We start from the raw sequence: 14,250 nt of genomic DNA, 5'->3' as shown, positions 1-14,250 counted from the left end.
GCGAGTCGTCTTTAATTACAGGAATCGAGTCGGCTCATCAATCTCCGTTTGGCCGAGCGTTCAAATGAAACGAGTGCATCTTATTTTGTTTTGGTTTTGTAGCCACAAACTGACAAGTTCATCAGTGGTCCGCAGTGGGGACGCCAGCGGGGCAGAGATGTAGAGAAACACAAAGTATAATCACATAATCACAGTTCCTGCTCTGAAAACAAACTTTCTTTTTCTCCAGGAATAGCTGCTCAGACGAACGGTTTCATAGAAAACCGTTTGGAAAAGATAAATATTTTCTTTCTTTCTTTCTTTTTTACAAAAGCCTTTTATTCACTCTTTGTCATGTACAAAGTTTCTAAATAGTTGAAATTACAACAACTGCAGCTGCTTTGTGTTTTTCTGTAAGGCCAAAGCAAATTGCAGCTATATATTCAGCAGAGCTTCAAAGTACAAAGAATTAAAAACATTAAATATAGGCACTGGAAGAGCTTAAAAGAACAAACGTTTTATGACCACAGCATTGTTTAAAGGCATCCACGGCCACTAGCATTCAGAGTTCTTGCATTTCAGATGATAAAACACAAGTCCACATAAAATGAAAGGCTGCACACGGAGGAGCACAAACACAAGTGAAGCCGTCACAGAGTTGTAGGTTATAGTGGCAGCGGGTGGAGCCGTGCTGAACTGCAGACCGCAGGAATGGGCTATTTTTGGAAAGATCGCCTCCTCTTAGAGAAGAAAGCGCAGCTGGCCTTCTCACTGAGCGTCCAGGATGTCTGTGGGTAGGATGTCTGGTTTGCCACTTGGGCTCTGTGATGTCCCCCCCGACAAGGAAGAGGGGGTGACCTGATTATAGACGACGTCCTGAGAGCCAAAGAGGGGCTGTTTGAGATTGCGGCTGTACATGAGGAACAGATTGAGACCAACCACGGCAAGGAGCGGGAAGACGGTCAGACCGGAGCCAAACCCTCGCCAGGAGCTGCACGTGTGCAGGCTGAACCAGTAAACAAGCCTGTGGACGATTGAAAAACACACAAACAAAGAAATCAGATCAAATTCAAAGCAAAGATTCAGCACCCCTTTAGATTGTGTGCACATTGCAAAACACACACAGAAAAATATATCAACAAGTTCGACTGCAGCTCAGCTCAGTTGTGATTATTGAAACAATTTGACCATTTTTGCTCAAAATGCACCTATCGCCTACAGTCAAATTACAGTGCAGATGAAATTGATAATAAACTGAGGGGAAAAAAAATAATAGAGTATTAGCCAGGAGCTGGTGCAGAGAGAGAGAGAAAACAAGCAGAAAGAAGACTTCATCAGGCCACAGACACCACTTGGATTAACAGTTTAGACAGGCTGTCACCATGGTAACGTAATCTGATCACATTAAAACCAAGCCTGTAAGCTCCAAGAGAAAAAACATCTTTAGCTCACTTTAAGGCCAATTAACAATAAGTGATTATTTGGGCTCATTTTTTTTTTTTAATCAACTATGCTTGAGGGCTTTTATTTTTGTGAATTTGGATGTATTCTGTCATTTTAGTATGTGTAAAAATCCAAAACCCATCAGTAATTAAAAATCTTGTCCATCTTTTAACAAAATCCCAAACGGTGCAGACTGATTACAAATTAAACTGGTATTTTCTTATATCCCTTCTTATCTCTTCAGGAGATGAGCTGCAGATCCTGAGTCTTTTCACTCCAGATGGAGAGTTCAGTGTCAGCACATCTATTGTTTTGCTCGACTTTATTTCTGATAAACAAACAAGCAGAACAGTTTATTTGCTTGCTTATTTGCAATAAATGATGTATTGATTATGGTTGTTGCTGTGCCCTTGGTTGTTATGGTCCATGTAGACTCAAACTCTATGCAAGCAGTTTACTTACGATTGATCAAAACATTGCTGTTGATATTTTTCCTGTGAGGAATTTTGATTTCCTGTAATATACATGAATACTTTAAAAGATAAAATAAAATAGGTAAATTGGTATCAAAAATTCTCAATTTTCAAAAATGAATATTGTGGAAATAATTCACCTAATATTGTATGTCATATTCATGTGAATGACATAAAATATTAGAAACTCCTTTGAAATAATCTGGGGGAGACGTTTTTCTGCATGAGGACAACGTCCAGCGCCTGGAGCTTCAGTGTTAAACCTCAGGTGCAGACGGAAGACGTTTCCTTCAATGTTGAGGCAGAAATCCCACCATAGGACAGCATTCCCAAATCAAATTCCACAAAAAAATAATTAAATATCTAAAACTCATATTCTGTACAACACTTAATGAGCTTGATGATCCAACCTCCAGTCATTTTTGGTGTGCTTGGACCAGTCTCCATTCTTTCCACATCTCCACTGTCCTGCTGCAAAAATGAAGCTGGGAGGGAAGCTTTTTGGCTACGGGACAATGTCCCACATTTAAACATTTTGTACCATATGATTTTCTGTGCTGCCATGACCGACAGTGATGGATGAAGATGAGGAAGAAAGGGACTGGGCATCTACACAGCTCAGCTGCTCGGGCTACAGGAAGAAATAATGATTCTCCACATGTGAAGCTGTACTGGCGACCGTTGCTAGTTGAATGACAATTATACTGAAACACACAGCCTGTTCCATGATATTGGACATTTTCTTATTATTATATATCTTAAATTATCATATTATATATATCTTAAATAATCATATTATATACAGTACAGACCAAAAGTTTGGACACACTTCCCCATTTGTTGTATACACTTCCCCATTTGTTTGAATGAGAAGGTGTGTCCAAACTTTTGGTCTGTACTGTATATGTATGGTCTCCTACGATACATTTAGTATGTATTTTACCGCATGAATGAGGTTCTGCTGACAATACAAACCATGACATGTTTTCAAAAGAGAAAGATAACTTGTTTTTGCATGTAAGGATTAAGTTAAATATGAATTACTAATATTCGGGTTTGAGTCCAGGTTAAAAAAAGACCCTTCTTTTTTCTTACACTTAGTATTTCATATATTTACATCTCCACCAATATTTTCCATAAAGCTTTGCAGCAGCGACGTTTCTTCCTTGTGATTCTGGCCTGGAGCCTCTGTGGTTGACAGACTAAACAGAGCGTGGCTGCTGCAAACTGAGCTGATAAAGGAGTTTGCTTCATGCCTTCTCCACTGCTCTGTGCCATGCTGCCAAAAACAATCTCTCTGGCTTTGTTAATGACAGTGGATGTGTTTGTTTTTAGCCATGTTAGGGGACGGTGGCGTCGGTCAGTGAGTCTGCAGCTTTAGCTCGACAAAGCTACTGGAGGTTCTTGGGACACAGCAGATGAAATCTACTAACTCTGGTGAGGATCAACACCACCAGGTGTTTTCATATATTCACATATTTGGCCTCCACAGGAAGATAACTTTCAAGAAACAATGACTTTCCTCTGATAATGATGACTTTTTTCACATTTGTTTTATAAATGCAGAACTGAAACAATCTTGGGTGTCTGTGTCTTGACATGTTAAGTTTTCTTTCTCAGTCAAGTTCGTTTCAGGTGTTATTAAATGACGCTTAATTAAGTCTGACTTCATCAGCTCAGTGGCAGTTTTATGATTGTGTGACAAACATAAACTTTTTGAGTCTTACCTTCCAAACATGAACATGGCAACCAGTATCGGCACCAGCTTGAGCTCATCTTGAGGGAGTAACGCGGCCATGACAACAAGATTGAGGACGTAGAGGAGTAGCTGCTCCGAGGAGGCGGCGACAAACAGCTGCTGGAGCGCTGGCTTTCTGGGAACTGGATCCAGACTGAAGGAGCCGCTGCAGAACTGGCATGCTGCGCCGATGAGCATAGCTGCAAGGGAGACAAGAGGAGTGAGCGAGTTAGCATTTTGAACCTGGGCCAGCTTTCCACAAACGACTCTCATCTATGGCAAACTCGTCTGACAGCACCTTTTGATTTTTTTCAATTTCTTCATTTGAATACGGCAACTGCCAGCAGAATAGCCCACATGCAAATACTGCTCACTGTCATCTGCTTGATAAATAGGTGAAAGGAAAATCATCTGGAGGAAATTTAATGTGCGTGTTTTTGTCGTCTACTCTCTCTCTCTCTCTCTCTGAGTTGCCCAGATTGGTAATTGATTAAAAACTACTGAAACAATGAGGACACAACCTGAGAGACAGAGACGCAGCCAACCAGTTATAAGGGTTTCCATTTAAAGCTATGTGAAGAAAAAGGAAATCATGGTTATCTCCGGGGGCCCGCGTGTGCTCCACTGGGGCTGAAAGTATATGAAATCAAAGGGGATCCTGAAACATTCCTAGACGAGACAGCCAGACAAATCAAATCCTCTCTTAATCTTTATTTTTCATTTGAGGCCGTGTTTGTGAGCGTGCAGGTGTTGGAGTCCTACCGAGCAGGACGGGGAGCGTAGCCACAACGCAGCAGCATAAGGTGAAGACCACGCGGCTGCCTGTGTCTGGGCAGTCGGGGGGTCTGATGGGGACGTAGAAATAGAGTGCATAGAGGATCCCAGCTGCACACAGAAGAGAGGCCAAGACCGACAGGAAGGCGGGAACCCGGCCGCTCTGGCAGCATCTGCACTGGCAGCAGCGGCAGCAGCATCGTCCCCGATCTGAGGCCTCCTCCGCTGCCGCCGTGCAGGTCGCTCCCGCAGGACTCCACACTCCCAGCTCCACGCTCTCCGGCGGCGGCCCGATCAGAGGCCGGCCCTCGTCCAGGGTACAGTCCAGATTAGTGGATACTGGACTCCAGCTCGGTGTGTTGGTGCCGTTGGGAATGTCTGGCCGAGAGGCCGGCATCTGAGGCCCGGCCTGGTTCCCCAAGCTGTGTGCTGTCAAGACCGGCCGGGAAATGGTGTGAGCCAACTCCCCCACTCCTCTCTGACTTCCTTCTGCCTTTCCTGGGAGGCCGGGACGCTGGTGGCACGAAGCAGCACCTAATCAAATCAGAAATGTGCCAAATGTGTATTATTCCCAGTACTCGAGTTGAAGGGGGATGAGGGGGGATCGCATCCCCCCTGAAATAAAAACGGTCCAAATCATCCCCCCTGTAAAACTGCCATCCCCCCTTTCCATCCCTTGTGTCATTTCATCAATGAATGTGGTTTTACTGCTATTTCAACATTTAGAGTCATCACCAGAAGAATAACACCATAAAAATAACTTATTTGAAAATTTTCACCTGTTTCAAGTAAATTTTCACTTGAAATAAGTAGAAAAATCTGCTAGTGGGACAATATTTATCTTCTTATTACAAGCAAAAAAAAATATTGTTCCCCTGGCAGATTTTTCTACTTATTTCAAGTGAAAATCTACTTGAAACAGGTGAAAATTGTTGTTTTTTTCCAGTGATGAGTCCTGTTTTAAGTGTAATAAGATTTTTTACTGAAATGAGAAATTTTAACTAGAAATAGAACAAATATTCTTATTTTGAGTTTTTGCAGTGATCCATTTTACTTATCCTGTGAAGGACAGAGTCATATTGATAAGTTCAGAAAACTGTTTTTTATTGTTGTGTTTTGATGTATTTGATGTAAGCCCAGTGGATATTTAAAGCTTTCAAAAGGCTGCATTTAACTGCTGCTATGTCATTCCTGCAGGTGTTTTGGTCAGTGCTATTATTTGTAATATATTATATTATTTGTAATGGGCACAAATTATCTGTCCCCATATGATAAAATCCACCATCCCACAACTCGAGTACTGATTATTCCACAAATGAAAATAATTCCCATCAAATGTACGAAGATAACTTTTTTTTTTTTCTTAAATTACAGAGTCCGGCTTTTTTTGGAAAACTGCAGCAGGGTTCAAAGTCTTAAAAGTTGCACCAGCACACTTTTATTTAATATTTGGACCTTTCACACACTGCAGGTTTTATTGAGAGGAGAGTCAAGTATACTATGTGAGATGTTTTGCCAAATATCATTAATAATCGACCGTTCTTCAACTATTTGACAGGGAGACCTTCATAAAACGTTCTAATCAAAATTCGGATTTGGAGCCAAATTGTAAAAAAGAGCCACTCCCCTCCGTTGCTGTAAGCAGCTAAACAACATCCGAGAAACCTCAGTCTATCTGGAATATCTGTACAGTGTAAGGTACAAACATTCACTCAAGTCACATTACAGAGGAAGTATACCCCTGCCCCTGTCAACATGGGTATTCTGGGATATAAATGATCTGAATAATGAGACTCCATGTGGTTTAGTCCACGGGATCCATGTTGGCTCCGTGTGAACCCAACTAGCATACAATCCCATACCGGGTCCCATTTTACAGCCCGTGTCTGGAATACAAATATTACAAACATACAAATGTTGGCTGGCCTGGCATTTCCCATCTTTGTTGTTGTATCTCTTTTGTCGCTGCACACTGAAGTTAAATCTCTTGTTTTTCTGTCATGTGTCCTAAGAGGTGTCAAGTAACAAAGTACAAATACTTTGTTACCTTACTTAAGTAGAAATTTTCTATACTTCACTGGAGTAATTATTTTTCAGACGACTTTTTACTTTTACTCCTTACATTTTCACGCAATTATCTGTACTTTTTACTCCTTACATTTTAAAAACAGCCTTGTTACTCTATTTCATTTTGGCCTTTAAACAAAAAACTATCCAGTTAAATTGCTCCATCCAGATAGAGTGAATTTGGTTGTGGTTGTTTCAGATGTTCTTGTCCAGTTTTGTTCTTACTTCGTCAGATTCCTGCAACTAAACTTGGATGTACATTCCAATAAAGGTTAGGATAAAAGATAACATGCCTCTGAAGTTTGACTTTTTGCACCATTACAATACTTATAGGCAACTAGTCATCATATCTCCTGCTCTCTGAAACACATGTTAATGCTCAATAATACACATATATGGTTCTTTAATATATTTGCATTATACTAAGATGCATTCATTTTCAATGGCTTTTGTCCTTAAAGGCTTTTTCCCCCTTACATTACTTTTACTTTTATACTTTAAGTAGTTTTGAAACCAGTACTTTTATACTTTTACTTGAGTAAAAACTTGAGTTGATACTTCAACTTCTGCAGGAGTATTTTTAAACTCTAGTATCTATACTTCTACCTGAGTAATGGATGTGAATACTTTTGACACCTCTGTGTGTCCTGTTGTCACTATATAGCTATAGCTGTACTGCTAAGACATTTTCCCTCTCCAACAGAATCGTCTCATTAACCTGGAGGGTTAGTTGGTCACAGTTTGGAAGTTGATATCACCCTTCTGAGGGCACATTTAGTCAAGTGCTAGAAATTAAAATTTCCTTTAATCCACTGACTGTGTCTTCACTTCAAATATGACTAAAGCTTTTGCTAATTTGTTCTGGCCTACTGTCAAATCCTGCAGCTCAAATAGGCAGATGGCAAAAAGGCAGCGGTAATAACTCACTCCTTGGCTGATCTGTTGCTGGTGGCAGCTCCAGAGAGCGCTGGGAGCCGGAGACGGAGTGGGAGGACGAGTGCAGCTCCTCCATGGAAGACTCGGGGCTGTCTGACACCGGCGCCAAGGAGATCTGAGTGTCCAAGTCCAGGAAAGGGGAGAAGGAGAGTCTGGCAGGGTCGATATCCTGGAGCTGGTTGATGATATCGCTGATGGACTCCTTCATGCTGTCAAGCTCCTTCACGTTCTGATGGTTAGTGGCCTGAAGCCCCGAGGTGCTCATAGTCACGCAGCCTGAGGGGAGACGGGGGAGATCCAGAGGAAAAACCAGGCCAGAATCAGAACCAAAACACCAGAACTGGGAGACACAAGTCTGAGAGTGAAAACTCCTGGCAGATTGTTTACTTCCAACTTTCTTTTTTACTTTACTCCAGCATGTGGATAGCCTTTACACGACATATGAAAAATCTTAGCAGGGCATACAAAGTAATCAAAAAGGTTCAAAACAATTGAACTAATTTGACCCAAACCACTACAAAGCTACTCAGATTCTCCCCTGAGCTTCCCTGGGGAGCTTTTTAGCATTTTTATCATTTTTCACTGGAGAATTTAGTTACGATTAATCTCTTTTGCTAAATCACCTTTTTCTCATAACAGGACTGATTTAAAAGAGATGTTTGAAAAACAAAACCCCGATGGGACCCAGCAGGGATAACCAACAATGGGTTGTTAAAGTTTATCGTGGGGTAACTGTCTCAGCACGTCTGAAATGTCTTTTTCTCACAAAATACAAATCATGGTTTATAAACATAAGCTGCATAAGTTGCAGTAACATGTACTTGAAGCTTTAATTGCATGAGTTACAATAAAGTGTTATTCAAGTACACATAATGGTAAATCCTGCATTTATATTTACAGTCATTATTATGCATTAAGATATCAAGTAATGCAGCATGTTGACGTGAATGTGTTTATAATACTAAAGTGAGGACATATAAACCTGTTTTCACCATTATCTTACTATAAATTAAAAGGATTAAAATAACTCTAATATCAATCTTCTTTGGGAGCAGTAGACTTGTAGCTACAGAGGTCGGGTCTGGAGCACTGAGTGACCCACTTAGGGCCCCTGAGCAAGGCATTAACCTCGCTGGGCGGCCCACTGCTCCTAGTTCAACTAGTGTAGGGGACTCATTTCTCCTTTTGAGATGAATAATAGTTAATAAAATAAATTAGCCTAAGCTGGCTGGTGTAGCTTAACATATCAAAAAGCCACCAAAATCTTCCTAAGCTTCTTAATAAACAAAAAAGATTTGTCATACCTTTAGTAAAGTGTATAATATATACTAACGTACACTTTACTACAGGTTGTAGGTGAGGTTTATTGAAGCTAGAATGGCTCAGATATATCCATTTTAACTGTTTTATCTTCTACTTTTCATGCTCAAATAAGCTCACCTGTTAAGACAGGCTACAGGTGAGAGAAATATACTTTATGTTCCACAAAAAACAAAAACTTACTCTCCAAAAATATATCCACTCTTTGCAAATTGTTCTCACTAGTCAGTGGTTCGGTGATCACAAGTTACATTTTGTTTTTATACCTACCTTTTATACCTTATGTTTGTTGAATGCATCCAAAAAAGGTTAGATTGAGTTGTAACAATAATCTTATGTTTATTTTGTTTTTCTTGTAAAAACATTATTTCGTTATTTCATGTTTTTTTCTTATCCAATTCATTTAATTTGTCGATTTGGGATTTTGTGACTGCAAACAGAGCCCGACAACTTGGGACAGTAAAGCTGCTGGAAATATCTAAACACCTAAACACATTCTGGCCTCTGACAGCAAACAATAAGTGTTTCAGTTGTTGTCTTGTGGTTCAGTTGTCCCACTCTTCCTGCAAACAGTGAACAGTTTTTGTTTCTGGGGACAAGATGTGACTATAGGCAGGCCAAAGGAGTGATGGTCATTTCATCTTTGATCTTTGAGCACATTGCACAGAATTCCTCCAAAAAAGATCAGGAATAATGATTCGTCTCCACTGCACCCATTTCTGCAGGACGGTCCATCCCAGATGCAGTTAAGCTCAGAAAACTCAAGAGAACTCTGACAGGATTGACGTATGATACATCTTTTTTGCACAGCAAGGTTTTCAGTTAATTTTTTGACTGTTACTCTATGTTGTTTTGTTCAGCGACGTTATCCCACATCCATGTCCTAGCATCATAACCACCAACCAGCCATAACATTATGACGTCTCACAGGTAACACAAGTTAACAATGCTCATCTTATAACAATGCAATGATCTGCTTGGAAAACGTGCACAGGAAAGTTATTTTGGCACTTATGACCTACCAAAAAAAAAAAAAGATTTAGCAGACTCCAGCATAGTGACATAGAATCCACTTCCCCAAGGAAGTCAACAGTGTATGCTGTATATATTATACAATATATTATATTAGAAGAGTTTGCGGCTAAAGTCCCTGATGGACAACGGCATCTTTGGAAAGCAGTCCTGATCCACAGAGACTTTTCCTCACCACCCACAGGGCCTAAATATCTTCATCCCAGTACCAGACAGTCCAGGACACCCTGAGATGCTCTTTGTTATGATTTCAAGCACCTGATTAAAATAAGACTATACATTTGTGTAATTTTTTCAGACTAATTTTAGGTTAATACTTTCTAATCTGCCTTTCCTTCCCAGTTCTGGAGGGTGAATTATTTTACTGATAATATTAATGATGAGATGAATGAATCCAAATGATTTTGAACAGGACAGCTGCTCTTACTCGTGACCTACAAGTTTTTAAACTGTTGGAGCAACATCGCTGAGACTGTCATCGTTGTTGATATCATGACAGTGTACAGTGCCTGCAAATAATCCCACTTTATTTGTATTTTTCTGAGACTTTTTCCATTCGTGTCACTGTTTATTTTAGATTGTCTTCATTAGTTTCGTTTTGCTGCATATCCAACACATCACTTCCTCCACGTTACTGCATTATCCTCTTTTTTGTTTCAGTAATAGATCAATAGATAGATAGAGAAAGAGAGAGAGAGAGAGAGAGAGCATAAATTCCAGCCTTCTGCGAACCTGAACAGCATGAAGTGGGTAGAAAATGGATGACTGGATGACTGCACGGTGGTCATGTGCTTCATTCTTTTCTCATTGAAACATAAAAAGCAAAATATCTAATTATTTACTTCTAGTGATGTTGCACCTGCTTAAATACACCACTTTGAGACCTTTCTGAATGCCAGAACGCCTCTGTTTGCTCTGAGAGCTTCTACGTATTCAGAACTGGTTTAGTAAGTACAATTTCTGCCCACAGGCAAAAAGGAAGCAAACTGTAAAATTAGATGAAGAGAAAGCATTGTTGTTCATCCCACGGGCTGTTTGAACGGGTGGTGCCAAACAGCAGCCAGTTTAAAACAGAGAATGAACAGCTGTCTTTCACGCTGCCATATTTGATCAATCAGCTAACCAGTCAGATTAGACGAGCCAATCAGGAGAGGGCCGTAAAGATAAAGGAGCTAAAGTAAAAACAACTAGATAGACTGTGACAAGAGGTGCTGCAGCAATGTATATGTATAGCCTGGTCTGTGTGTGTGTGTGTGTGTGTGTGTGTGTGTGTGTGTGTGTGTGTGGTTCCCCTGCTTTTTTAAAATTTTACTCTCAATAATTTAAGCCTATTCTACATGACATCTTGAACCTATAACAGAGAATTATATGTGTAAACTCTTACATTCAAATAGTGATGAACTATTAGTTTTATGAATCTATTTTCTATAGGTGAAGTAGAATGATTATTTAAAAACAAAGTTAAATAATTCTACAGTTTTAGTTTATGTAGAGCAGTCAGGGGCGAAAATCCTGGGGGGGACAGGGGGGACAAGTCCCCCCCATTAGTAAAGCTGTCCCCCCCTAGAATAATTTGAGACAGAATTAATAATTTTGGAACAATGCAGTAGTATTTAGTAGTGATGCACTAAAATGAAAATTTGTGGCCGAAACCGAAATCGAAAATAATAATAAACAGTAAAATCTCATTACACTTAAAACAAGAGTCATCACCAGAAAAATAACTTGTTATTTGACAATTTTCACCTGTTTCAAGTAAATTTTCACTTGAAATAATTAGAAAAATCTGCCAGTGGAACAAGATTTATCTTATAAGCAAAACAATCTTGTTCCACTGGGAGATTTTTTATTTTATTTTTTTATTTTAAGTGAAAATCTACTTGAAACAAGTGAAAATTGTTGTTTTTTTTCAGTGATGAGTCTTGTTTTAAGTGTAATGAGACATTTTAACTAGAAATAAGACAAATATTCTTGTTAAGATTTTGGGTTTTTGCAGTGTATTATGTCAGATGTGCTGTATTATTGCCACCTTCCACCTAATACCATTGTTTTGTATTGCTCTAAGAAAGATCTTCTGCCTGTTTGCGAGATAGAGTTGAAAATGTCAAAATGCTGTAATAAAGGAAGGCTAAAACTTTTATTCCTTGTCCCCCACTGGATTTATTCTCTAAAATTTTACTGTTTATTGTCCCCCCCAACTATGAAACGGGATTTTCGCCCCTGAGAGCAGTGGGTGTTTCTTTCAAGGATATTCTTGGAACAGAAAGAGGTGAAATGATACAGTACTTGAGCTGTTCTGAACATGATTACAGGCTGAAAGAGGAAAAGACGAATTTTATTTAAGAACAAAGTGGTCAGAGAGAAGCTTAGAAGCCTAAAAGCTCATCAACATTTTATTATCACTGCCATGATACATCATAGGTGGAAAAACCTGAACCACATCCATTTAGAACAAAATCTGAAAGATTTTGAAAGTTTTTTAACTCCGTTTTTCTCCCCTAAAGCCTGAATTATGGTTCTGCGTTAAATCGATGCAGAGCCTACGCCGTAGGGTACGGCGTAGGGTACGCGGCGACGCGCAACGTACGGTGTTGTAGTAACGTGGAACCATAAACCAGCCATGCATGCGTGACCTTTTTTCTTGCCATAAAAACGTATAACTTGCACTTCCAGCTTCCTTCATAAAAACATCTGCCAGATGAAAGTACCACCTCGCTAATCACGCGCTTGTAGGGCTGGCTGGCTGTCTTTGAACTGTTTCAGCTTCATTAACATCTGCAGGCTGGATTTGGAGCAATTTCTTCTGGACTGCTTTTTTTTCCCCCTTCTTTTTTTTTCTTTCTGGCGCACATCCAGCCGCGGCGAGAAGTCGAGCTGCGCAGAGATGATCTTTGTCCAAACACATGAGGACTTTTACCATTTATAGAGCTCAATTAGGAGGCGCCAGAGTTTAAGGTCGGAGGAGAATAAATCACAGTTTTGGTTTGTGAGGATGCAGAAAGAGGCGCGTTCCATTTGTCCTCGGAAGTGGGGATTTCCCAGTTCCCAGTTGGATTTTTCAACTGGAACGCCCCTCGAAGGAGGATTTCCCACTGGGAAAGTGGGAGAGTCTTCACCACCCCCGAGTTCACATTCCAAGATGGCTGCCCCGGTTGTAAACAGTAGAAGAGAGCTCCGTAAAAACTCGTAGCACTTCATTCTAGTTTTGGTCACACTAAATCAGTCGTATACAAGTATTGTTTGGCATATATATGCTGCTATAGTGTAATTTACATTTTTCATGTGGTATATGCGAACTACAAACTTGTTTTCCTACTTTGTAACTGGAACGCTGATAACTCGGCTGTGACGTCATTCCCAGTTGCGAGTTCCGACTTCCGAGGTAAATGGAACGCAGCAAAAGAAGCGATGGGGGGGAGTTGGAGGGCGCAACAAGCCTTTACTCCAGGATTATAAATAAATAAATAAATACATTCCCTTCTCTGTTCTGCCACACCTCCCCTGCAAAGCGACTGAAATCGTGTTTAATGCATGATCTGCGTAAAAAAATGGATTTGCAACAGATAATTGGGCCAGGTCATATGAATCCGTGTGTGAAGTACACACAAGTCATTCACAAATCTCTCATCTTGTGACCATTCAAGCAGCAATAAAAGCACTGAAATGTATAACATATCACACTCAAACTTTACTCGATTTGTTTCCATGAGTTCTGTTGAAGGGAATAGTTAGCTGGGGTTTTTTTTTTTTCTCCAGGGTTGAAAGCATTTCTGGTTTAAATGCACTTACTTTGGTTGGAGCTTGCAGACTGTTGAGGTGACTTGACTCTTCTCGCAGTCTTTCTTTCTTCCCTCCCCCTCCGTTTGCTTTTTGTCTTGCAGGATCCTGAACTTTCTGAATCAAATTTCAGGACAGACAAAATACTAGGCTTTTCCTCCGCCCACACACGTTTTTTCTCCCCCCCTCTCTTTCCTGGGTACCATGTCAAACACCATATGGAGCAAATAAAGCCGGAGCCGCAGCAGCAGCAGCAGAGGGAGGAGCTTCCTCGTTTACCCTCAAACTCAACATTACCGATCACATCCATCACAAACTCAAGTCCATCTAAACATTTACTCTCAAACTAAACTAGGCTCTCCCTTTATATCTATACAGAGAGATGAGTGTTTGTCCTGCTGAGATGCACATATTCCTCCAATCGGTCTACACAGTACTCGAGTTGTAAGAAAAATCAGGGGGGATGGTGGATTTTATCATATGGGGACAGATAATTTGTGCTGATTACAAATAATATAATATATTACAAATAATAGCACTGACCAAAACACCTGCAGAAATACTGCAGGAATGGCATAGCAGCAGTTAAATACAGCCTTCTGTAAGCTTTAAATCAAATACATCAAAACACAAAAATAAAAAACAGTTTTCTGAACTTATCAATATGACTCTGTCCTTCACAGGATAAGTAAAATGGATCACTGCAAAAAC

At 40.1% G+C, this 14,250-nt stretch overlaps 1 protein-coding gene across 1 annotated transcript; it reads right to left on the bottom strand.

Moving 5' to 3' along the window:
- Positions 1-318: 318 nt before the first annotated feature.
- Positions 319-13,731, bottom strand: LOC133457849 (uncharacterized). The gene is made up of 5 exons (XM_061737210.1): positions 13,552-13,731; positions 7,402-7,686; positions 4,396-4,941; positions 3,623-3,833; positions 319-1,003 (listed from the first exon to the last, which is right to left on the bottom strand). Exons 2-5 carry the CDS (start codon positions 7,673-7,675, stop codon positions 748-750), a joined length of 1,287 nt encoding a protein of 428 aa, XP_061593194.1. The 5' UTR covers positions 7,676-7,686; positions 13,552-13,731; the 3' UTR covers positions 319-747.
- Positions 13,732-14,250: the final 519 nt, after the last annotated feature.

Source organism: Cololabis saira, chromosome 13 (genome assembly GCF_033807715.1).
Source record: "Cololabis saira isolate AMF1-May2022 chromosome 13, fColSai1.1, whole genome shotgun sequence".
NCBI lineage: Eukaryota > Metazoa > Chordata > Actinopteri > Beloniformes > Belonidae > Cololabis > Cololabis saira.
The sequence above is the reverse complement of the archived record's forward strand: the minus strand, read 5'-3'. Positions and strand labels throughout refer to the sequence as shown.

Coding starts and splice junctions, on each gene's coding strand:
- LOC133457849 (XM_061737210.1), bottom strand. CDS start 7,675: ATGAGCACCTCGGGGCTTCAGGCCACTAACCATCAGAACGTGAAGGAG. Junction 4,942..7,401: donor AGCAACAGATCAGCCAAGGA/GTGAGTTATTAC, acceptor TGATTTGATTAG/GTGCTGCTTCGTGCCACCAG. Junction 3,834..4,395: donor TACGCTCCCCGTCCTGCTCG/GTAGGACTCCAA, acceptor TCTCCCTTGCAG/CTATGCTCATCGGCGCAGCA.